General features: G+C 39.6%; 1 protein-coding gene across 1 annotated transcript in view; it reads left to right on the top strand.

Moving 5' to 3' along the window:
- Nucleotides 1–27,027, top strand: part of NCKAP5 (NCK associated protein 5) — an 824,899-nt gene that overhangs the window by 642,878 nt on the left and 154,994 nt on the right. Inside the window, exon 10 of the mRNA XM_045868505.3 lies at nucleotides 4,241–4,360. Within this exon, the coding sequence (XP_045724461.3) occupies nucleotides 4,241–4,360 (120 nt within the window). The remainder of the gene's footprint in view (nucleotides 1–4,240; nucleotides 4,361–27,027) is intronic.

The raw sequence follows: 27,027 nt of genomic DNA, 5'->3' as shown, positions 1-27,027 counted from the left end.
GCAGCAGGCTCCCTGTTCCACAGGAAGCCTGCTTCTCCCCCTCCCACTCCCCCTGCTTGTGTTCCTTCTCTCGCTGTGTCTCTCTCTGTCAAATAAATAAAATCTTAAAAAAAAAAAAAAAAGTTTTAATCCAAAGGTGTTTGGGATGAAGGCTTGCAGTATTCAGTTCGCCACAGGACTAACCACTTCCCGTTCATTAGGGCTGGCCTGATTCAGGTGCGCATTTGTTACCTGCCTTGCCTTTTAGATATTTCACGTTGAAGCCTTTGGTGAGTCTGAGAGATGGCTTTTCTTTTTACATGAGTCTTAGTATCCTTGGCAAAGAAAGGGCTGTATCAGTGACAGCCACTGAGAAGGAATGTTACAAGGAGAAACTGGTGGGTATGGTGGCCGTTAAGCTTCGGGGAAGGAATGAGGTGGCATTGGAAAAGCCATCTCATGAAGCAGCTGAGACATGCATTCTCTTGAAGTCCTGTTTTGTATAGTAGCTCAGTTTACAGATCAAGGAACTGAGGCAACACCAGGATAAGTTACATCCTCAAGGTCATGTGGGTAAGGAGGACGAGAGTCCAGACCCCCTAACTCCCAATCTGGTGTATCCCAAAATAGTTTTATCACTCTTATATCATTTTTACATGATAAAATCAGATTTAAATAGTTTTCATCAATACTTCAGTGATGTCACTGTATGTCCAGCTTCTAAGCAATCAACAGTTTATTAGACTGACGTCAGCAGGGAAAGGTTTAATTCTAAATGCACTGAAGCAACTGTACTCGTAGGTACTGACAGCAGTAGGTCCAGAATCTTCTTTAGCCCCAGAGCAGATGAAACTTGCCAGGATTACAAGGCATGGATACTCAGGGAAGCTATGGTTTGAGATCATGAAGACGCACAGTGTATCACTGGTAATAGACCAGTGTATCACTGGTATATTTTGCCCTTACCTTCAGCTTTAATCCCATATTCTGTTTCCAGTTGATGGTGATGGGCAGATTGCAAGGAAAACAGGTCTGCTATTTTCTTGACCCACTGTACTTTCTTATATGAGATTAAATGTAGTCAAACTGTTGGCTTTATTTCCCCCCTGATAAAATCAGGTCTCTTTTTTATTGCAGAAGACACAACCCTGTATTTTCAGGAGGGGCGTCTTCCTCTTGGGGTCTGAGATATACTAGGAAAAAAGGAAAAAGAAGGATGTGAGAGAGAACAGATGACCCAGTCTCCTCAGTGAGCCAATGATGGCATCTAAGAAGAGAGCTCATTGGTTTCTTAACACCTTACTTGGGAAGGATAGTTTAGGTCTCACCTCTCTCACTGTCAGGGTCACAATAACGGTGCTTGTAGACAGCCTCCATGTGTCATATGGTACTTTATGTCAGCGGATTCTTGTTGTAAGCACCGAGGACTCAGACAGCTGACTCTCACCCTCTGCCGAGGTCTCACTATAGTGGTCAGAGAAACTGCTGTTTTTCTCTCTCTCTCTCCATCCACCCAGTCTGCCTGTGCTTACGTGTGTGCATATGGGCACGCATGCGTGGTTTTGAATACAGTTTCTTGGGCTGATCACTCTCTGGCATCCCTTACCATCCACAGCTTGAGTAAAGAGAGCGAGAATATTAGAACAACACAGGCAATGATTCTTTTATGTCTACAGATTCTCAGAGCAGCTCAATTCTGTTGGTCAGTAATTGTAAGACCAGAGTCACATCCCTAAAGCCTTCCATTTCCTCCTCTGCCATGTGCTGATCTAGATGAGCCAAGAGTGATGAACATTTCTCAAGGTCAATCAATTGTGTTCCTGCTAAATGAACTTTCACCATCTTAAGTAACAGTCATAGCCATTGAAATTTGGGCAGCTGTACAAAAAATCTCTATAGAGTATATTGATTTTTTTTTCTCTTATTCTTTATTCTCTTTTTTTTTTTTTAACCCATCTGAAGAACTCTTTCAAGTTATCTCAGTTTTGCTGCAAAAATCATCAGCGCTGTTCCTTCCAGGTCTCCTTTCTCCTTGCAACCCCACACTTAACATACTTCTCCCATTTCTTCATCTGCAAATGAGAATGATTATATTTTCCCACCCAATAGGTACTATGAATATTTATTTACCTCACAGTCAAGTTTTATTAATTACTTAATTAGCAATACTGAAAACAATTAGTGTTTGGGGGCAGGGAGAATTATATGCATGCTAGGAACAAAAAGTAGAGTAAGTGAGACACAGACAGAAGTTGAATTCTAAATAAAGGAAATAAGTTTGGCCTTTTAATGTGAGCAGTGCCTAGGGCCCCAAAGTGGCCTCTGCCAAATGGCATGTGTGCTCACACTCACACGCACACTTCTGCCCCTGACTTTGGCAGCTGCTGCCCTCCTAGATCTTGGACTCAGGTGCTTCATTCTGAACATGACATTTCTCTTCTATGCTCTGCATTTGTAGATAGCAATCAGTTGGAAACATCCTATGCATAAACTCTACCCATTTAACTAAAAAGGTGAGGAGAGTATAAGCTGTGCGGTGAGCCTCACCATGGCCTATTTCCTTGCCCTGTATAAGTAGAATCAATGATATATAATCTGGATATAATGAGGCTCTGGTAAAGCCTCAGAAGTTGAATCTGTCTAGCTTCACACAAGGTTTATGGACAGGCCCACTCACCTCTGTTTAGGGCTTGGGGATCACAGCTGTAGTCTCATGCTCTGTCTTGCTTGCAGAGTCTTAAGTAAGCCCTGCAGCTGCCCCACATCAAAATATATAGATCCACAAACTAGAAATGCTGAGAAACTTAGAGCCTCAATCACACTACCACTGGGGAATAGAACTTGTCATCATCATCACCATCCCGTTTAACAAAATAATCACACAGTTTATTAAGTTCCTACTATATGTGGTGTTTTGCCAGGTGATGGAATAAAAGAGTGTAGGAACAATCTGCTTGTGCTGTTGATTATTAGGGTATCTTCTTATGCTTGCCTTTGAAGAACGTGCCCTCTAATTGACAAGATAAGTTTCGAGCATGAAAGATAAAATCAGTACAGAGTAGTGTACGCTAAATGTCCTATAAGAGGCATTGAGGGCTTATTGGAGTTCAGGAAAAGGAATGGTCTTTGCAGGATGCCAGATAAAAGTGTCAGAGAGGAGACAGATAGATTTTAAAATGGACATCAGTCAAAATGCCAAAGTTGGACTAGACGGAAGAGAGGGTTGAGAAGGGACCATGATGGCGGGGGAGGGAAGAGGATGGCAGGAATGCATAGAGGTTTTGAGAACAACAAGCAGACCGTTGTTCTTTAATGGCAAGAGCAGAAACCTTTTTTAAAAATTTGGAAGTAGGGAAAGATCAAGTTTGACATGTAGAAAAGGATCAGCTTTTGAAGAACTTTGAACTGGGGCATCATTCTACCTGGTCTTTCTTGAACCCCATCCAAGAGAGTACTTGTGGACAAGTACTACAAGTATCTTTATCACAAGTTAGTTTGGAAGGCAGATCCTTGGTGGATTCTGGAGAATCCTAAGGCTCCTGTGTTACAGCCTCCCTCATGAAAGTTGGGGAAAATATCTCTGTGGTCTTTGAACTCTTCAAAAGAACTGCTCCAGAAGGATGCCCAGGTATGGCTAGTCAACTTCTTCCCCAGCACCAAGATGAACCACCCCAAATACATGGAAATCCACCAGTTCAGAGCATGAGCAGGTTTCAAGTGGCCTTTTAAAGCTTTCATTTCAGATTTGCTTCTCTCTGTCTAAATGCCTCACTGGCTCTATTAGCCCCAACGTTGAAAATTTCAACTTGTTTCCACAAATGACAGCGAAAGGCTCTATCAAAAGTGATAGTTTCTTTAGTTCATCAAATCTCTATTCACTGCAAAAACATTATTGTCCTTGTGGTTTGTGCTTTATGACTGCTTTTATGAAGACAGTGAAAAGGCAAAATATATAGGTGGAAACTCAAATTGACTTTATATCGCTAACATTTACCATCTTCAAAAATCGCATGCTAGATTAATGCACTTCTGATTTCAAGGTACTTTTTTTTTTTTAAATTGGTCTTCTCTGCACATAGTAATTCTATCAGACAATGCGCTATGGAAGAAAATGTGTGTGATTTATTCCCCGGGGGCTTTGAAGAATAAAAATACTATTTTTATACTAATGTGTCTGAAATATCAGATAAAATATGGTTATAATATGCAAAAGTGTCTTTCAGTTACAGATTTTTTTTTTCTTTCACTGTGTTTGTTGTAGGATCTAAGGGAGGAATGTGTAAAGTTGAAAACAAGAGTGTTTGATTTGGAACAACAGAATCGAACGTTAAGCATCCTGTTCCAGCAGCGAATCAGACCAACTTCTGATCTGCTCCTCCAGGTATGTACTTATGTGGAAAACAATCCTTGCCACTGAAATGCTATTGACAAAAAGTTACTTTAGTTCAAAAGTTTTCAGTATCTCCATAGGCAAGGCATCATGCATCAGAACCTGATTCTTCCCCTTCTCAAGGGATGTCATTAAAATTGAGCGTCTCTTAAATTTCTGACTTTTTAGACCTATGTTTAGATAAAGAAATACATCGACAAATAATAAACAGGTAAAAGGGACCATTAGAAGGTGTCCTCTAATAAACTAAGTGGAACTGTGGAATGGAGTCAGGAAATAATTGATTACTTCGGGGACTTGTATTAGTAATCTTGCATTCTGCGATAAGGAAGAGTTTTATGTGATGCCAAAGTACATTTCTTTATTTCATTCTCTCTGTAATCAAAAATTCTGCTGGGGTTTGTTTTTCTTTCACATCTGTCTCCATGCAGAGTTCCTCCTCACACACAATTCTTCCTATATTCTGCCTCAGTGTTTTTCAGGTTCTCCTTGTCTAAATGCTCTCACTGAACTCCTTCTTTACTTTCCTTCATAACATGCAGAGTTGTGGAAAGTCAAACCATTTGAATCATTTTGAATGAGGTCCCTGACAAAGCACCAGAGAACATACCTGACTTCAGGGAGACACATGAATTGGCAAAGGGGGCTGGGAGGCTGATCTTTGCTGTTTCCTGGGGGTTTTTTTAATCCTATTAATGTGTATATTTGCTCAAACAAGCTCCCATGAGCCTTGCTTAGAGCCCTTCTGGCTAAGTTAGCAAAGGGTAAGGTTTCTCAGGGACAATGTATGAAAAATAAACCCCAGCTCCCTGGCCTAATTGGCTGAGAGAAAGGGAAGAGACCAGAGGTATCCTCTAGACTCTACTGCCCAGTGCTGTAACCACTAACTACGTGGTGCCATTGAAATTGAAAGCTAAATGAAAATTAAGTTCCTATGCCAAACTAGCCACATTTGAAGTGTTGAAAAGCCTCATATGGACAGCACCTACCATATCGGATGGTGCATATATAGAACATTTCCATCACCATAGGAGATTCTACAGGACAACACTTTTCCAGATGGCTGGGACAGTGTTGCTAATTTACCCTCTGAACTTTGGCATGAACATCTTTTCTTGACTCCTCAGGGAAATAATGAGAAATTGTCATTCATTTCATTGAAAGAAAGATGTTTGATAAAGCCGAACATCAAAAGTATAATTTTCCCCCCAAATTAAAATAAAAACAGTCTCTGAATTGTACAGTAGATCTCATCTCCTAAATTAATTTCCTCTCTGCCTTATCTGCTAAAGCATAATTCATAATTTATGACTCAAAAATTATACAGAAAGAAATTTGTCTATCTCTATTCTCTTTCCTGGTCCCAACCACAACAGATGTTTGTCAGAGAGAATCTTGCATCTGTAAAAAGTTGTATTTCTTTTGCTCTCTCATATCAAGATCCAGTATTATAATTACTTTTAACAGCTGTTGCATGTTCATGAATTTTTCCATCTTGCTTGGTTTAACTTCAGGCTTTTCTGGAACAATGTTTAAGGATCCATAGTCTCTGTTATGAATCATGATGGCTTATTTCCATAATAAATACATGTGCCATAGATATTTAAACTTCTTCATTGGCTGTCACAAATTTCTGAAATCCATATCCAAATGGCAGGGAATGGTGTGTATGCTATCAATAGAACTCAGTGTTTATTCACTGGGCATTTTCAGCCAACACACTTTATATTCCTCCCCAAATAGTCTTCCCTTCCAGGAACCATTCTAATTTAAATAACATTTCTGAAAGATGGGCTGTTAATAGTTCTGTAAAGAAAAATGGTAGAAAGTGGGCTGCCTGCCCTCTACCATCTACAGCTCATAATCACAGAGAGATGGAGTTGCTGGCTTTTCAGGGGGTCTGTTAATTATGTGACTCGTGATTTTTTTATTTTCTGGTGGCACAAATACATACTGTGGAGCACTGGCTAAAGTAAAAGCAATCTCTGCTTGCTTTGTACCTGCGGAAGCTCTGTAATTATTTGTTGAATGGAATAGTGAATAGATGATAAAATTTCTGGGAAATTTATAAAGGGAACCAGATCCATGCTGAGAAAAAAAAACAAAAAACAAAAAAAAACTCTAACCTGAAAATGAAATTCTTAAGAAGGGCAGTAATCATCTGTGGCGATTCCAGTTTCTAGAATGGTATCTCTGGGACTAGGGGTGGTAACAAATCAGAGTATCAAGGCCCTCTATATTAAAATGAGTAATTTGAGCTAAATTCCAAAGAACTGAGAAGTCAGTATAGCAAGTAAAATCCCCAAAGTAATGTTCTTAATGGAACCTGAATCTCTAATTAACCTTATTTGAATCCACTGGCCAGATTAACCAACACTCACCATTTCTTCTTATAAATCATGTTAAAAAACACTCAACTCATCAAACATTGGCAACTAATAGAGTTCTCCACTAAGTATACTTTCTTCTCTTACCAGTTGAGTTGAATGCTCACCATAAATGAGCCATCTTTGTAACTCAGTATGTTTCTGCAAGTAGTATTTATGGTGATTATATCATTTTTAACTACTGTATAAACTGATGAAATGTGATACCGAAAGAATTGTTTATATAAAACAAAGTTGAGTGCTTCAAAAGCAACTATAAAGGCGAATCACTAAATAAATGTTTATGATCAAATGAGATATAGATGCCTAACTAAAAAAAATTGTGGGACTGGAGAATTGTATTAAACATAGAGGCATTCTGCATGCAAATTGCTTCCCAAGTGATTTTAAGTTCTAGTTACACCATTAAGAAAACCCAAAACAAAGACATATGCATAAACAATGCATAAAGCATGTGTTTGATGCCCCTCTCCGCCCCCCACCCAAAAAAAGCCAAACAAAACAGACTCTAATAATAGGATCCCTAGGCAAAGAAGTAGCTTTGGCCCTACCAACAATGTTACTTAACAAATGCACGGTGTTTACCACGTGTCAGGTACATTTCTACAGCCTTTACAGCACTTACCAATTTCATCTCCATTACAGTCCTATGAGGCAGGCAAGTATCCTTGCACCCATTTTTACAAATGGGGACTCTCAGGCACAGAGTCCCCCAGCTGGTAATCTAAACCCGTGATCCAGCTCAGGTCCCTCCCTTCCACCTCCCTTCTCTGCTCCCTCTGCATGGAACACAAATGGGCGTGAGGAACATTTTTCTGCTTCTGTATTCTGACATTTTGATTAACTGGGCCACTTGTGATCAAGTCAGATCAGAGGGCTTCTGCAGTGAAATCGCAACAAGGAGACTACCATATTTACACATTTCTGAAAGCCTCTTGATATGTGGCATCCATGATTTTTCCCTCTCCTGTGGGTTCTGCTTTTGTCTTGTTTTGGACACCTGTGTTATCATTATTCTGATAAAACATTATTCTCATTTTTCTTTCCTAACACACTTTTTTTTTTCTTTTCCTTCTGAAATTTCAAAGGGTCCTAGTACCCATATCCTTAGGCCAAGACAGGAAGAAAAGAATGTTATAGTGTAGATTATTCACACAAACAGTTGGGAATCTGATAGCTTAGAACCAAGGTGTAAACATTTGCTGTCACTTCCTAGAGTGCTCTTTGTTTTTTGGGTTTTTTTCTTGCTAGTGTTTTGTTTTATGGTATTATTTCATATGAGATGAGAGGATTTAAAAATTGATTTATTCTTTTCTCCCCTAAATCTTTGTGTTCAGAGTATAAATCTATCTATTCATGAGTCTGACTTGGCAGGACACTACACTATACACTCACCTCTCCCCACCTATCCACAAGCCGTGAATCCCAGTCTCTGAGACTTAACCCAGTGCTGCCATCTTTCAGGGGCCTTCAGGGTCACAGCAGTGCTCCTGGAACTTTCCCCTTGCTGAAGCTCCTAGAGGATTGATGATCCATCCCGCACAAGTCATGGTTCTGTATGGAATTCTGGAATCCTAGTCTCTTGTGGCAGAGATGGTGGAGATCATGCAGTGTAAACCGTAGGAACTAGGGATTTCATGTCTCATTTCACCTAATTTGTGATTAATCTCTGTGAGGGCAAGAACTCTGCTGAATGTTGTGTTTTACCTCCCACCGATGTTATCACTGTTCATAATATGTATTCATTTTATATTATTGATGGTTCAACACTTAATTACATACCTTTTTTATGGAATATATTTTTTGGCAGGCCAGAATTTTGTTTGTTTTTTTATGCAGCAATCTCATTGCCTTTATTATTTTTTCTTCCAGAGTTATTAAGATATAATTGACATAACATTGTATAGGTTTAAGGTGTATAACAGAAAGATTTTATATATGTAAATATTATGAAATGATCACCACAATAACAGCCAACACCTCACATACTTGCAAATTTTTTTTCTGATGAGATGATGAGAACATTTAAGATCTACTTATTTAGCAGCTCTCAAATATACAATACGTATTATCAACTCTAGTCACAATGCTGTACATTATATATCCAGGATTTATTTATACCTGGAAGTTTTGACCACCTTCACCAGTTTCCCCCACCCTCCCATTCTCAACCTGTGGCAACCACCAATCTCTTCTCTGTTTCTATGAGTTCTGTTTTATTAGATACCACATATAAGTAAGATCATATGGTATTTGTCTTTTTCTGTCTTAGCATACTGCCTCAACGTCCATTCACATTGTTACATATGCCAGGATTTTCTTTTTTGTGGCTGAGTAATATTTCATATGTCACACTTCGTCCATTCATGTGCCAATGGATTGTGTGCTTATGTGTGTATATGTGTGAGTTTGTATCATGTTTTCTTTATTCATTCATCTATTAATGAACACTTGTTTCCATTTCTGGGCTATTGTAAACAATACTGAAATGAACATGAGTGTGCAGATATTTCCTTGAGATAATGATTTTGTTTCCTTTGGATATATGCCCAGAAGTGGATGAATCATATGGTTGTTTTATGTTTAACGTTTTAAGGTACCTCCATGCTATTCCCATAAAAGCTGTCACCGTTTACACTCCTTCCAACAGTGAATTCTCACCAGCACTTGTTATTTCTTGTCTTTTTGATAATACTCATTCTAACAGGTGTCAGATGATACCTCATGGTTTTGATTTGCAATTCGCTGGTGATTAGTGATATCAAGCATGTTTCCATGTACCTGTTGGCTGTTTGAATATCTTTGGAAAAATGTCTATTCAGGTCCTTTGCCCATTTTTAAATGGGGTTATTTGATTTTTTTGCTATTGAGTTGTATGAATTTCCTATATATTTTAGGTATTAACCCCTTATCAGAAGCATAGTTTGCAAATATTTTCTCCCATTCCATAAGTTGTCTTTTTTTGTTGATCATTTGTTTTGTTCTGAAGAATCATTTTAGGTTGATGTAGTCTCACCGGTTTTTTTTATTTTGTTGCTTGTGCTTTAGGTTTTATATCCAACAAATCATTGCCCTGATTGATGCATTTCAAGGAGGTGTTTTTCCCAGTGTTTGCTCCTAGGACTTTAATGGTTTCAGGTCTTACATTTAAGCCTTAACCCATTTTAGGTTAATTTAATGTATGGTATAAAATAGTTTTTTTTTTTTTTCCATTCTTTTGCATGTGAATATCCAATTTTCTCAGCACCATTTATTAAAGACTGTATTTTCTCCATTGAGTGTTCTTGGCTCTTTTGACTAATATTAGATGACCATATATGCATGGGTTTTTTGGGGGGGGATGGTCTCTCACTTTTGTTCCATTAGTCTGTGTGTCTGTTGTTTTTTTTTTTTAAGATTTTATTTATTTATTTATTTGAGAGAGAGAGAATGAGAGAGAGCACATGAGAGGGGGGAGGGTCAGAGGGAGAAGCAGACTCCCTGCTCAGCAGGGAGCCCGATGTGGGACTCGATCCCGGGACTCCAGGATCATGACCTGAGCCGAAGGCAGTCGCTTAACCAACTGAGCCACCCAGGCGCCCTGTGTGTCTGTTTTTATGCCAATATCATTTTATATTGACTACTATGGCTTTGTAATATATTTGAAACCCGAAAGCGTGATGCCTTCAGCTTTGTTCTTTTTCCTCAGAATTATTTTAGCTATCTGGAGTTCTAAACTAATTTTAGGATTTTTTTCCTATTTCTGTAAAAAAATGTCATTGAAATCTTGATAGAGATTTTATTGAATCTATACATGGTTTGGGGTATTATGGGCATTTTAAAAAAAATTAGCTTCTCCAACCCAAGAACACAAGATATCTTTCCATTCATTTGTGTTTTCTTCAGTTTCTTTCATCAGTGTTTAGTAGTTTTCAGTGTAGAAATTTTTCACCTCCTTGGTTAGATCCATTCCTAAGTATTTTATTGGTTTCATGCTATTATTAATGGGATTGTTTTCTTTATTTCTTTTTCAGGTAATTCATTGTTAGTGTATAGAAATGCTGCTGATTTTTTTTTTTTTTTATGTTGATTTTGTATCCTGCAACTTTACTGAATTCATTGATTAAGTCTAATAGCTTTTTGGTGGAGTTTTTAGGATTTTCTATATGTAAAATCGTGTCATCTGCAAATAGAGACACTTTTACTTTGTTCTTTCTGATTCTGGTGGTTTTTATTTCTTTTCGTTGCCTGAATGTTCTGGTTAGACTTCCAGTACTCTGTTGAATGGGAGTTGTGAGGATGGGCAACCTTGTCTTATTCCTAATCTTAGAGGAAAAACCATTTGTCACTGAGTACAATGTTAGCTATAAGCCTGTCATATGTCGCCTTTATTATGTTGAGGTATATTCCTTCTACACCGAGTTTGTTGAGAGTTTTTATCAGGAATGGACATTGAATTTTGTCAAGTGCTTTTTCCATCCCTACTGAGATGATCAAATGATTTTATCTTTTATTAATGTGATGTATCACTTTTATTGATTCTCGTATGTTAAGCCATTCTTGCATTTCAGGGATCAATCCCAGCTGGTCATGGTGTATGATCTGTTTTATGTGCGGTTGAATTTAGTTTGCAAGTATTTTGTTGAGAATTTTGCACCAACGTTCATCAGGAATACTGCCTACAGTTTTCTTTTCTGGTAGTGTCCTTATCTATCTAACACAAGATATCTTTCCATTCATTTGTGTTTTCTTCAGTTTCTTTCATCAGGGTTTAGTAGTTTTCAGTGTAGAAATTTTTTTCTTGGTAATACTAGCTTTGTAAAATGATTTGGGGAGTGTTCTGAATTCTCCAATTTTTTTGGAAGAGCTTGGGAAGAATTGGCATTAATTCTTCTTTAAGTGTTCAGTAAAATTCACCAGCAAAACCCCTGGTCCTAGGCTTCTCTTTGTTGGGAGGTTTTGGATTACTGATTCAATCTTTTTACTCATTACTAGTCTTTTCAGATTTTCCCTTCATGATTCAGTTGTAGTAGGTTTCATATTTCTCAACATTTTTTCCTGTTTTTTAATAGGATGTCCAATTTATTCGCATATAATGGTTCATAGTAATTGGCATATAATCATTCATAGTAATCTCTTATGATCCTAGGATTTCTGTGTTATCATTTGTAATGTCTCCTCTTTCATTTATAATTTATTTGATTTGGGTCTTATATCTCTTTTTTTTTCTTGGTTAGTCCAGCTAAATGTTTATCAATTTTGTTTATCTTTTCAAAGAGCCATCTTAGTTTTGTTAATCCTTTGTATTGTTTTCCTGTTCTCTATTTCATTTATTTCTGCTCTAATCTTAATTATTTCCTTCCTTCTGCTAACTTTGGGCTCAATCTGTCCTTTTTTTCTAGTTCCTTGGGGTTTAAATTTAGATTATTTATTTGAGGTTGTTCTTTTTCCTTGATGTATGTGTTCATCACTGTAAAATTTCCTCTTGGAACTGCTTTTGCTGTGCCTTATAAGTTTTGATATGTTGTGTTTTCATTTGTGTTTGTCTCAAGATACCTTTATTTTTAATGTTTTGAGTTCTTCTTTGATCCATTGGTTGTTCAAGAGTGTATTGTTTAATTTTCGTGTATTTTTGAGTTTCTAGTTTTCTTCCTGTTACTGATTTTTAGTTTCATACTAATGTGGTCAGAAAAAAAAAACAAACATGGATGATTTCAATATTCTTAAATTTGCTAAGACTTGTTGTTGCCTCACATATGACCTATCCTAGGAAATGTTCCCTGTGTGCTTAAGAATAATGTGTATCCCACTATTGTTGGATGGAATATTCTATGTGTGTTTGTTAGGTCCATTTGGTCTCCAGTATTGTACAAATCTGCTATCTCTTTATTGATTCTCTATATGTATGATCTATCTACTGTTAAGAATGGAGTATAGAAGTTCTCTCTTATTGTACTGCTATCTCTCTGCTTTCAGTTCTGTTAATACATTCTTTACATATTTGGGTGTTTCAATGTTGGTGTATAATATTTACAATTACCATATATTCTTGATGGATTGACCCCTTTATAATTATATAATGACCTTATTTGTCTCTTTTGACCATTTTTAGCTTAAAGTCTACTTTGTCTTATATAAATATAGCTACTCCTGCTTTTTTTTCTGGATTACCATATTTGAAATATCTTTTCTATCCCTTTACTCTCAGTCTATGTGTCTTTAAAGCCAAAGAAAGTCTCTTATAGGCAGCATATCATTGGATATTTTTTTTAAAAAAAATCCATTCAGCCATTCTAAGTCTTTTAATTATTTAATCTATTTATGTTTAATTATTGATAACTAGGAACTTACTATTACCATTTTATTGTTTTCTGATTTTGTAGGTACTTTGTTCCTTGCTTCTTATCTTGCTTTCATCTTTTGTGATTTGTTGATTTCTTATAGCAGTGTACTTTACTCCTTTATGATAATCTTTTGTGAAACTGCTACAGGTTTTTCCTTTGTGGTTACCATGAGGCTTATGTGAACTATTTTTATATTTATAATATCCTATTGTAAGCTGATAACAACTTAACTTGGTTAGCAAACAGAAGCTTTACACTTTCTCTTCGCCCCTCACATTTTAGGTTATTGATGTTACAATTTATATAGTTTTATATTGTATATTCAATAACAAATTACTCTTCTTGTGGTTATTTTCAATGCGTTTTCTTTTACTTAAAACCAGAGTTGTAAGTGAACTATACACCATCACTACGATATTAGAATGTCTTTGACTATATATTTATCATTACCAGTGAGTTTTATATGTATAGTTATATGTTAATTAGCATCGCTTTATTTCCACATAAAGAACACCTTTTAGCATTTCTTATAAGGCAGGTTTAGTGGCGATGAACTTCCTCAGCTTTTGTTTGGTAAGGAAAGTCTTTATCTCCTTCATTTCTGAAGGATGGCTTTACTGAGTATAGTATTTTGGGTTTAGGTTTTTTTTCTTTCTTTCTTGCAATATAGTTAATATATCATGCCATTTTCTGCTAACTTTCAAAGTTTCTATTGAGAAATTCACCCATGGTTTCATGCAAGCTCCCAGGCATGTGACATGTTACTCTTCTCTGCCTATCTTCAAAATTATCTGTTTGTCTTTGACTTGAAAAGTTAATTATTATGTGTCTCAGTGTAGCCCTTTTTGGACTTCATGAATTTGGTTAACCATTTCTCTCCCCAGGTTTGGGAAGTTTTCAACCATTTTTGCTTTAAATATATATTCTGTCTTTTTCTCTTTATCTTCTCCCCTGGGATTCTCATAATGTGTACATTATTTTTTCTTGACTATGCCCTATAAGTGCTATAGGCTTTCTTCACTCTTTTTCTTTCTTTCTTTTTTTTTCTTCTTTTTTTTCTTTTCTTTCTTTTGGATAATTTCAAATAATCTATTTTCCAGCTTGCTAATTTTTTTCATCTATTTGGTTGAGTCTGTTGTTGAAGGTCTCTGTTAAATTTTTCAGTTATTGTATTGTTCAGCTTTATTAATTCTCTTTATTGTGATCGCTTCTCGGCCTTTTGGCTAAGATAAAGTGTAGTATGAATTCTGTTTGTTTTTCTTTGTTTTTGGATGGCTTCTTTTTCTTTGTTGATGTATTGTATTCCTAACTTTGTGTAGTTCCCTGTGTGTTCATGTAGTTTGCTACGCTTCTTTAAGAGGATAATTCTGAATTATTTCTCAGACAGCTTATAGATCTTTATTTCTTCAGGAATAGTTATTAAAGCTTTAGTAGTTTCTTTTTGTGGTGTCATAGTTACCTGATTATTTATGGTCCTTAATTTCTTTCATTAGTATCTATGCATTTGAGTAAGTGGTCTCATCTTCCAGACTTCACAGGTTTGCTTTGGCAGAGACAGTTCTTCACTAGTCAGCTTATCTTAGGTTTTGGAATAGGTCAGCTGGTAGCATTCTTGGAAAAGTGGGGCATGCTATCGGGGTCTCTGTTTGGGTTAGGCACTGTTCTAGATCCTAGGTGGAGAATGCCACTGGCTGGGAACAGTTGACAGGACTGCTGGCTTGGTTCCCTTGCAAAATGCAGCTGTAGGATGTGCTCCACAGTTGCCTATATATGCTGGTCAGGCTTTCTAATTGGGTAGGAGTGGGTGCTATACACAGCAGTTGAGCAAGCCTGTGAATTTGCTTCCCTGGCTGGGAAAGTTGTTGCATCTTGTTGGTTGTGGACCAGAATCAGGAAGAACTGTCCACTGAGCTCCCTGGTCAGACAAGACCATCAGCTCTACTGATGGGCAGGGCTGCTGGCTAGATTCTCTGAGGGCCACCACAAAGCATGGCTCTACAGTGGGCCATGCAGCCCCCTGGTGCTCTGGTTATACTTCCTGGTGATGAGACAGAGGACTATTATACTCAGCAGTAGGTGGGGCCATGAGCCCACTTCCTTGTCTGGCTGGTACAGCAGAACAGGTTTCAAAGCTGGCATAACTCACTGACCAAGGACCCAAATCAGACATAACTGTACACCAAGTTCCCTGGCCAGATGAGGTCACCAGCTGGGCTCTGCAGATGGTAAGAGCTACTGGCTGACCTCTCTGCTCAAATGCCATTATAAGTGGGGTTGTAGGATGGGCTACACAGCTTCCCAGGTGCTCTGGTTAGGTTTCCTGGTCAGGTGGGGCTGGAAGCTACAGTGGTAATTGGGGCTACAATTTGCAGAACAGGCCCAAAGGCTGGCACAGCTCATTGTTTGGGGACCAAAATCAGGCAGAACTACATACTGAGTACCCTGGCCTGATGGGGTCATTAGCTTGTCTCTGCAGATCGGCAAAACCACTGGCTGGGATCTCAGGCACCACTGCAAGGAGGAGCTCAGCCTGCCCAGATCCAAGCACTGGCAGCTGTAAGCCCTGCCCCTCTTTTCTGTCCCACTCTGATCTCCAGGGCTTAAGCTCCACAGATTCCTCTGCAATCCCCATGGGATGAGACCCTAGTGAACCTCCCAGGAAGTGACCCACAATGCTGGGGGACCTAGATGTCCACCTCGGACTCTCTTTCTCCCAGTGGAGAAACCATAGGTCCTGGGGGCCCTCTTGGGGCAGTGGTCTGGCAGCCTTGTGGACAGGTGGCAGTCAGAGTGTGGCTGTTCCTCTTACCCTTCTGATGTTGTCCTTCTTGGTCTCTGTAGTCTAGAGGGGTGCTTCAACCTCACCCCTGTGTTTGGGGATTTTCAGAGTGGTGTCCTATCTACGGATGGTTGGTCTTCTGGTGAGGGGGACTGGAGTCGAGGACCACCTCTGCCACCATCTTGATGACATCACTGTTGAGGGGGAATGTTTCTAACTGCAATAAGATTGAAATCTGTTTGAAGGCTGCCTTTTTCTGTCCACTTAGATGTGTTTCTCTATCAATTTCCCTGTTGCTGGGTACTCAATTCATATTTTTAATCCTTTTTTAAAAGATTTTATTTATTTATTTGAGAGAGAGCGAGCACGAGGTGCTGGGAGGGCAGAGGCAGAGGGAGAAGCAGGCTCCCACTGTGCAGGGAGCCCAACGCAGGGCTCAGCCCCAGGACCCCGGGATCACGACCTGAGCGGAGTGCAGATGCTTAACCGACTGAGCCACCCAGGTGCCCCTTTAATCCTTTTATTTATTTCTGAGAAGCAGGGATTTTTTTTTTAGGCATTTACACTCCTTGCTACCTTAGAACCTGTGATTGCATAGTGAGCCCAGCCATGTAGAGCTACCTAGAACTTGAACTATCAGTTAAAACCAACACGATGGTATCTTCTCCAGGGTATTTGGTCAGTCTGAGAATTAGAAAACATCAACCATGTTAAATGTTTTTAAATGTGTGTATTTGCTTTTTAAGAGGTGTGTACACATCTGCCTTTAGGGCACTTTCTCAGTATACACAGTTGAAGTGAGAAGTGAGATGAAAAGAAGAGGAGACTGTGGAATAACACAGAGGGTAGTAGGGGGGGAGTAGGTGAATGGGTGAAGGGCTGGGTAAACAATGGGACAATGGTTCTTCAGTTCTGGAGGTGGAAGCTTTTCATTTGGATGGATCAGTGCCTCTCTTGAGCCACACGCTAAGAAGAGGCAAACAAAACAAAATCCATACATATTTAGAACAGCTACCTGACTTCCCACACTGCTAAGATACACAACATTTGCCTTGTGAGTTTCTAAAATTGATCAGCTCTTCCCTTGCGATGCCTATGTGCCAGGCATAGAGGTGGCCTCTGGCTCTGCCCTACAGACCTGGGATCTAATTTAAAAAGACCCGCAGGGTGACAGGAGGAGCAGTCCAGTGATGTTGGAGGGATGGTGTGTGACACCAGGGCCCAGATGGCAGAGTACCACCAGTGGTGGTCTGTTATCCTGCATGATCAGAGGACTTTGGTGGCTTCATTGTGGGCATCTGTCAGACCTGAAAACATAGAAGGAATGTGCAGCAGGGACTCTCGCTCATGCCATAAGCCCTGGAAAGGGTATTCACTTGTCTGAAGTACAGAAAGTGGCCTTTCTGGGAGGTAAAGGACACTTTGAAAGATCACACAGCCTCTGCAGGGCAGGGCTTTCAATGATTAGATGCCCCACACAAGGCTGGTTTGGGATCAAGTATGAGCAGCAGAGAATATGAGAAAGAACCTTCAGGGTTATGGCAAGATGTGATTTCCCGCTCTTCGTCATGCATCCAAGGCCCTCTATAGACTCGTTTCACCCTCAACGGCTTCATTTTTCTTTTTCTTTCTTTTTTTTTTTTCCTGACACAAATTCTTTACTCTAGCCAAGCAGAAATACTTTCACTCCATGGAGCATGACATAGGTCTTCCTTCAACAGTTCCATTTTGTATGTCAGTCCTGCGTCCAGAATGCTACTCCTCCCACCCCGCCCACCCACCCCTGCCATTCCTCTTCTTTCATTTAATAAATCTGAGGCACCCAAAGTACGTCAGTGCTAGGGCTTCAGTGGTGAAATGCATCTCCTCAACAGCCCTGGTCCACAAGTCCCATGGAGAAGATAGTGATGTGGCGAGGGGCACGCAACACAATGCTGCAGGGACAGCACAGCAGGGACAGGGGACTAACTGCGATCGACCAGGAGCTTGGGGATGGCCTAACACAGGAAGTAATGCCCCACGTGAGTCTAGAAAACAGAATTTAAGTTTGTGAGGTGGACAAAGGAGAATATAAACACAAGCCAGAAGGAAGAGCCTGTGCAAGGATATGAAGGTGTGAGGAAGTCTGTCTCCTGCTTCCCATCCTGTTGGATAGCCACGCGCTTTGGAAGTGCTCCAGGAAGAAAATCACGCCCGCCACCCCTCTCAATGTCCTACACACACCTTGCTCAGCAGGTTCCAGCCTGTATCAATCTGTCACTTTGTAAATATGCTAAATTTTTTTCCATACATGTTTGCTCTTCATTCCCAAGTCAGTTGAGGGTATTTTCTAGTTTTGTTTGTTGTTTGTTTGTTTTCATGCAAGACCCAGGCTCCCTAGTCCATGCATCATGACTGAACGCCGTGTTATGATGTGCTTCCTGTCAGCGTTACATTGTTATCAGGGGTACAAGTGGTCTGTTATAAGGAAGTCAGAGTACGACTCCTAGTCTTTACTTGCTTGCTTTAGCTTTTATCTTTAACATAGGGACCAGGGCCTTGCCTTAGTGGCCTTTGAATTTTCTCAATACATAACTTAAACAAAAGTGAGCCTCAGTAAATGTGGAGTGAATGAAGGACTGAGTGAACCTCTGGGACGCATGAAAGGCTTGCCAACAAGGGGGTTAGAAGGAAATGGCTTCACAAATGAGGCAACCATGTTGGAGGAAAGAAAAGAAGGGAGTAGGCACAGTCCTTAGGGTACTGTGCACATATAAGAAGAAAGACTTCACAATCTTATGTTTGGATAAGTTGGAACAACCAGGGAACTTAAACTTTTTTCTTTAAGAGGTGGGATGCAGAGGGAGAGGAAGAGAGAGAGTCCCAGGCAGGCCTCATGTCCAGAATAGAGCCCGACACAGGGCTCCATCTCAAGACCCTGAGATCATGACCTGAGCCAAAATTAAGAATCGGGTGCTTAACTGACGGAGCCACCCAGGCGCCCCAGTCTCTCCTTTTAAATGAACTCTAGTTTTGTTTTTGTTGCTTGTTTTGTTTTTGCATTTGCTTTATCTCTTCCTGTTGCCAGTGAGACCTCAGGGTTCCATCTTGGAATTGTTTGTTCCCCATAGCTGTAGAGAATTGTGTTACACACATATGCCTTTGGCCGAGGAACTAATGTTTCCATATTTTTTCAGAGGTATGAGTTTTTCTCTCTCCTATCCTGACCCCCTACCCAAACTTTAAGTTATTTAATGGAAGGCACCCAGCTTCCTGTTTGCTGTATCCTCCTAAAACTAGATGTGCCCCAAATATTGCTTTCAAGAGCCCATGGCTATTTCTGCCTAAACCATCCTCCGACTGGAGACAGTGAAAAATCTCAAGCCACAAGACCAGTATGGCAAACTGAAATGCCCTACGGGGCTCAACCAGGTGAAGGAATAAGCGAAGGAGCTTGTGTACTCTGCTGCCAGGTCCAGCCCGTGGGGACCATGTGGAAATGCTGACTGGGTGTTGCCATAGCTGTAGGTATTTTAAGAACCTGGAAATGCAGACTTTTGTGGGCAACCCCTCGATTTTTAAATATTGGCACCCGATTCAACTATTTTAGAACACCAAGGAAGCCCAATAAAACATCTGTGGGCCATATTTAATCTGCAAATTACCTGCTTTTCTTTCTTGGCTGTAGAGATGGTGGATTTATCTTAAAATATGATATCCATGCTCAGAACACTTGGTACAGACTTCACGATCATGTTCATAGGACAGCCAGAATATGTTGCTATATTCATTATCTCAACAGAAATTCATTGAGCACCTACTGAGAACACAGAGGTTATCATTTAATATGGAGACAAGTAATATGAAGAAACAACTATGCAGTAGAGTAGTAAATGAAACAGAAACATTTACCAGCCAAGGAAAGAGTGATTGACACTATCTGGGGTATGAGGGAGGCCTTAGGAGGTGGTGACCACTAACCTAAGCTTTGATGGATGGATAGGAGTTCGTTAGAGTAACAAGTTTCCAAAAAGCAATTTGTGGACTAAACTCGTGACTAAGCTTAATATTGGAACTTATATTTATATTAACCCTACATCCTGGCTTTAATCAGAACTCTAAAATCTTAAAATTGTCTTAACCTGTTTTGGTCTTATTTGGTCTTCCCAGTCCCTTCCAACAATATCAGATTAACCCACTGAGCTCTGAAGACAAACCAACACCTGTGAGGAGCGTCATGCTAACTGAATTCTCTGTCACTATGACCTTCAACAAGGATTCTTTCTAGCTTTTTATCAGAGGAAGAATCTACTTAAGCTGAATTCAGAAAACTGATGAAAAAAGCCATCTGTGTCTAAGGTTTGTTTTAAGGATTTTAACATTGAACAGGTTCAAAACCTGAACATAAATCAACATTATATTGAAATCGACTAAGTCATTGAAATGTAAATTCAAGAAATGTACCTTGTAGCATGCAACATTCGGGCTGTATATATTTTTTCATATTTCAAATGCATAAGAAGACCTGATGATCCTGGATCTAGTGAATTTCATGCAGTAAACGTTTATCACAGTAAACTTAAAAGCTCCCCCAGTAAAAATTGTTATTAAGTGTTACATTTTTATGCATTTTGGATAAATGTAAGGATTTGGAAATGCAAGGGACAGAAAGTACTGAGAGAGGAATGGTGATGTTTACCTGGGGAATTGATTATGCAGATTGGAGAATTAATTTCTTGGCACTCAAAGTGGTAGAATGTCCATCGCTATCAGTGGATGTCACACCAGGGAAATCTTATTCCTGGCAAAAAAGATTAAGTAACCCAAACTCTGACATAAAAGACCAGTGTTTCCAGGAGTGAAAAGCAATTTGGCTTTGTTCTATCACTTCTCTTGCCGCGAGGGTGCACTTGTCTGAAACCTACCCTGATTTAACCAAGAGCCACTTTCTGGAACCAGGCAGCGATTCCCAGTCTGCTGCAACTATCCAGGAGACTCCAGAACAAGTCTTTAACCTGTCAGGCTTCACCAAAAAATATCATTGAAGTCTTGGCTGCATGGGTCAGGGAAGGGAGGGGAGAAGAGGGTATACACCAAAAAGGCAAATAGAAGCATCTGGAAACTCTCAGCAAAGACTACCCACACCAGGTGGCACCACTGTGAGGAGAGAACTTGAGGCAGGTGTGAAGCTCAGTGTAGCTTGGGGTGGTCAGACCCTAGAAACAAATGGGATTGACCTTCAGTTGTGCCTGGACCCTGGTCTGCTGCCATTGCTCAGAAATGTGCTAGGACTTGGCTCACAGTAGCTTCTCAACTAGTCAGAGAAACGGAGATAAATATTCCCAGGGCAAGGTACTCTTCTCTCCTGACGATCAATGTATAGCTTGTGTCCCTGGCTGCCCCAGAACAGTGGAGACCAGCTTCAAGGACGAAAGGACACCTACCACCCACCTACCACCACTGTTACACACATGTACGCTCACAGGCCCCAGTCGAATTTTCCAAAACTCTAATGGAAATCTTCGCATGAGTGAGATGATAGGGCGCCTTTGTGAGGTTGAAAAACCAGGGGAATTACCACTGCTTCTCCAGTTCATAAAGCCATCTTTATCCAGCCCAGTTGTAGCAGCCTTTCCTGCCTTTCTATCAGTTACCCTCAGCCTCGTGTCTTGAAATCAAGAACTAATATAATGCCTGCTTTTTCTGCTTTGAGGTCACTTTATACCTTCTTAGTAGACAAAAGTCATCGCACTGAATCCTTCCTATAAGCCTGGATTATTCTTGCTATTTTACAAACAGGGAAACGAAATTTCTAGAGGCTGCTCTTGCTTCTTAAACCGGGTCCTTCTGCTCCAAAGCTTCCTACCGCAAACGTCCTTGCGCTCATCTCCAACAGAACCTTCATCGCTTTCCCTGGGCCTGCACATGCAAAGGATATTGCAGTAGCTCTCAGCAAATTAGCCCATTAAAAGGCATTTAAGGGTCTGTTTGGAGTTAGCAATGTGTTGCACTTACCACAAATCAAGTTAAATACGTTTGGGCAGTGGCCTAAGAATCTGAATTATGGACAACACCATTGTGGGCATAATTCATATTTTCCCAAATAAGGACAGTGAATCTAATAACCTAGTAACATGATCAAATGACTTTCCCTAGAAACATGTTTATGCCAAGGAATAATAGAGTCGGAATATTATGTCTCAACTTTCGAGAGCGTGTGGTCTACCTCCCTCGCTATCTGGTAGTTAGATTGATTTGTACCTGGGACAAGGTCACGTCATCTGTTTAGATCAGACTGGAAGCCAGGTGTCCTGATTTCCAGAATTGTGCCTTTCCCACCACACAGGTGGGATAATACATTTGAAATTTACCTAAATTAATGAGGAGGGAGAGCTTGTCCTGAGAAATGTGCTTGCGGCGTAATGGGCAGCTTTGGGAAATGGTTTAGATGGTGTAGACTGGCTGAAATCCTCCCAAGTCCAAGGAGGCATGTGGGAGAGAACCAAAGAGGTTTGGGAAGGGTGTGGGGGTGGACATACTGTGTGAACGGCAGGTGCTGAGATCCAAGCTGGCTTGGGATCAAGTCCCCACTCCACCAGAGTTTGCTTGGGTGACCTTGGACAGATTACTGAAATTCCTAGAACCTTAACTTTGCCTTTCTATAACGCAAAGAAAGGTGCCGAAAATGTCCAGCACATTGCCTGTCACATAGCTAAAGCTGAACAAAAGCTGACTTCTTTCCCTTTTCCCCTGTGAGGTTGGTAACCTGCGTCAGGGTGTCAGGGGGGAAGGGAAAGTGTAAAAAGTGATCCATTTGCTCAGCATGAATATTTCTGAGAAACTGGTCTGAGGGAATGAGGTATTAGACCCAAAATATACTGTTTTAAATTAGTTTCTCTCTACTCTTGACTTTCTGGGTTGTCTTTGGACTTGCCTGGGAATTTGTAGTTCTGGGGATTCTCTGGGGTATTTAGCTCTAAGCAGATCCTTATCGGCTTTTAGCTCAGTGACTCAGAGTGAATGTTTAAGCAAGAATATGGGTATGAGATATGCTAGAAGTGGATAAGTTGGATATACCCAGAATTCAGCTATCTATCTGTTCTGGTGGTCAGTTTTGAAGGGGAAGGTAGAGGGCATATGGCTGGATCCTGGAATCACTGGAGAATCTGAGAAGGCAGGTTTTCTCCCTAGATACAGCAAAAAAATTGCTGATAACCTCAAGATGTCCAGGGACCCTCTGAAGCCTGTCTATTAACTTCCTTAATTAAGAAATGAATCCTAAATTAAGACTGAATCCATGATGATGATGTGCACTGTAACTGTCCTTCTACCTTTTATTCATCCCCCTTGTATGGGACACTTTCTGTTTTATATCCTTCTTTCTTTTGTACCTTTTTTGAAACCTTTGCCAAGTATACTAGAGCCCTGAATATTCACCTTTATAAATTCAGGGTACAAGTCCCCTTAAAAGAGAGAATTGTTTTCATTTATTTTTCCTTTTATGATTTTTTCCCCTCTTAAATAGCTAAACATTGAATGAGAGGGGATAATGGATAAAGGATCATGTCATAGGAATCATATTGCATAATGGGTATATTTCAGGGCAATTTTAATGTGAAGAAAATCAGAATTTCAAAATAGAATGTGTTGTGCATTTTTTGTTATGAGATGCACACGGATGTTTACCAATAAGCCTTGCTCATATTTCACTGTTATATTTGACATTGTTCAAGGCAAGCATTAAGATCCTTGAATTAACGTAAAAAATCTTATAATAATATGAGTGCAAAATGCCATTACCATGAATGCTGCAGCAGAATTTGCTGTAAAAACAAGAAAAACTGAAATGAAGGAGATAATCTGTAAGCTGATGCCTCTGAGGCAAAATTATCTTCTCATTACAATCGTATGTCCATTGCAAAAAAGGAAAAAAAATAGCACATGAATTCCATATCAAAACAGAACGTTTGAGATGTTCACGTGTGCCCTTAGTGCAGCTAGGTGGATGGTCACAATTGATGGCTCACGAGGGTTCAGACTGTTTATTTTAGTAGCTAAATTTTGCTGCTATTCTCTGACCAGATTGCCAAAACACTGAAGATCCCTAGGACGTATTATTATTTTCTGACATCTCCAAAGCAACTTCCTGATATATCTTCATCTTTACCCTAATTAAGAGGAATCGTTAAAGCCATTATACCAATGACTGTGATCTGTTTCTGCAGAATATTTGTATTATCTCTCATCTACCCCCAAGAGAGTCCCTTGTTCACTTTCCCAGTCAGTTCTCCACGATCCCCAGCCCCAGGCAACCACTGATGTGCTTTCAGTCACTATAGACTCATTTTGCCTTTTCAAGAATTTTTTTTTAAGATTTTATTTATTTATTTGACAGAGACAGAGATAGCGAGAGCAGGAACACAAGCAGCGGGAGGGGGAAAGGGAGAAGCAGGCTTCCCCCCGAGGAGGGAGCCCGATGTGGGACTCGATCCCAGGACCCTGGGATCATGACCTGAGCCGAAGGCAGACGCCCAATGACTGAGCCACCCAGGCGCCCCCTTTTCAAGAATTTAATGTAAATGGAATCATATAACATATACTTTCTTGTATCTGACTTATTTTGCTTAACATCTGTTTGATATTCATCCACGTAATTGCTTGTATCAATTCTACAAAGACCTTTGAGTTTTTAATTTGTGATGAGATATGTCATGAGGACTACCTCAGAGGCACTCATGGAGAACGTTCAGTAAGTTACAAGACCAGCTTTTTGGTGGTAGATGCCTTTATTTCTCGGTGAATAGTTTAAAATGTCCCCAGGATTTGGTGCACTTGCACCATGTTGTGGAATGGGAGGATATGTGTATCGTTAGCTGGATTCTAAGGAAGATAGATTAATAAATAGAGAAGTTAGAATAAGGGATTTGGGGGCGCCTGGGTAGCTCAGTTGGTTAAGCGACTGCCTTCGGCTCAGGTCATGATCCCAGGGTCCTGGGATCGAGTCCCACATCGGGCTCCTGGCTCGGCGGGGAGCCTGCTTCTCCCTCTGACCCTCTCCCCTCTCATGCTGTTTCTCTCTCTCTCTCTCTCAAATAAATAAATAAAATCTTAAAAAAAAAAAAAAAGAATAAGGTATTTGGGGTTAAATACAGCCAGGTTCTACTTCAGTCTTTGCTGCTTCCTAATGTCATGACCTTGGACAAGTAACTTCGTCTCTAAAGTTCCAGTATCTCCTCTACAAAAGGGGGGGAAAAAAAAAAAGCAACAACTGTAACAGCAACAATATTTATCTCTTGGTTGTTGTGTGTGTATGTTTTGGAGTTAAGTGAGATAGCACAGTATATGGTACATAGTAAAATGTATTAAACTGCTGAGAATAGCTATTTAATTATATTTTTTGCCACATTTTTTAATACTTCCTTGCCTCTCAGTGCTCAGTGAACTTTCAGGGTTTAATGACTTTTCATTGGCTTTCATTCCCAAGCATTTTGAGAATTGTCTTCAACCACTTTGGACATACTTACATAGTGTTACAATGTAAATATGACCCATTTCCTACTTTTGAAGAGTATTAATAAATTAAATTCTTAAAATTAAATAAAAAGTTAATTAGATGACTAAAATTAGAAGTATAATTGAAAGCCAGCAGTATTTGTATGGCATGGAAATTTGCTCATTTCATACGTATTCATAAAATGCTACACAAATATCATGGACTACTAAAATGGATAAAGCTGTGTATGGAAGCATATTCAATTTGTAAAAGAGACACAGTTTGGGCGCCTGGGTGGCTCAGTTGGTTAAGCGACTACCTTCGGCTCAGGTCATGATCCTGGAGTCCCGGGATCGAGTCCCGCATCGGGCTCCCTGCTCGGCAGGGAGTCTGCTTCTCCCTCTGACCCTCCTCCCTCTCATGCTCTCTGTCTCTCATTCTCTCTGTCTCAAGTAAATAAATAAAAATCTTTAAATAAAAAATAAAAATAAAATAAAATAAAATAAAAGAAACACAGTTAAGTCACAGTTATTCTTGTTATATTAGAAATGGTAATAATCATTCCAGAAGCTAATCTAGTTTTGCCAGTCCTAGGTTGTATGAACTTGGACAAGTCATTTAAATTCTTTATCTCTCAGTAGGCAAAATGAGGGATTTCACAAGGAACCAGGAATCTTTTCTGCTATAGCTTGAGGGAGGGGGGATGGAGGGAGGAGTAGGATGAGGAGTGTGGAACTCACTGAATGCTGAGTCAGCACCAAATGATATAAGGAAGAGTTGCACTCTGTACACTTAGGTTTGAATCCCAATTCTAAACTTAACACTAAATTTGTTATATCAGATTAAATGTTTAATACTGGGAAATAAAGTTTTCATCAGAAGAAACAAATTTTTAAGGACCTTTATGAAAATGTGGAAGTTATTGAGTCCACCAAAGTAGACTGATGTTAGAACACACAAAATCCAATACGTTTCTTATATCTCAGTAACAACCAAGTGGAAAATGTAATTGAGGAAAGATTCCATTCATAATATAAATAAAATATCTGAACTATCTAATAAGGCTAATAAGATATATGTAAGATCTAAGTGAATAAAACAAAATTTTAATTAGGAAAGGAGGGAAGAAATGAATAAATGGAAATATTATTGTATATCCATGGGATGACAAAAGTCAATGTTATAAAAATGTTAATTCTCCTAGAGCCAATCTGAAATTAAATCCATTTCCAATAAAAATCCAACAGAATTTTTTGTGGGACTTGTCAAGCTGATTATAAAATACACCTGGGAGGTAAAAATGTTCTCAAGTAACCAAGACAGCTTTGAAAATAAAGAACTACACAGAGTGTTGTGTGGGAAAATTATCCTATGATACTTAGGATACACTAAAAAGCTGTAATAATTAGAACAGTGTGAGTTTGAACCAAGAAGAGATAAATTGATTGATAAAAGAGAAGTCTGAAAACAAGCCTACCTTTTTAAAAATTTTATTTACTTGTTTAGAACAAGTGGGGGAGGGGCAGAAGGGAGAAAGAGAATCCCAAGCCAACTCAGAGCCTGAGGAGCCCGACGATGTGGGGCTGATCCCAGGACCCCGAGATCACGACCCAAGCCCAAACCAAGAGTTGGGTACCCCATGCCTGTTTTTTCTTGGGAATTTACTTTATGATAAAGGTAGCAATGGGGAATAATGA

The sequence above is a fragment of the Mirounga angustirostris genome, unplaced genomic scaffold (assembly GCF_029215605.1).
Source record: "Mirounga angustirostris isolate CCGP_5_RB_7025 unplaced genomic scaffold, mMirAng1.0.hap1 SCAF_3, whole genome shotgun sequence".
NCBI lineage: Eukaryota > Metazoa > Chordata > Mammalia > Carnivora > Phocidae > Mirounga > Mirounga angustirostris.
Note: the sequence above shows the minus strand (reverse complement) of the source record. Positions and strands in the feature narration are given on the sequence as shown.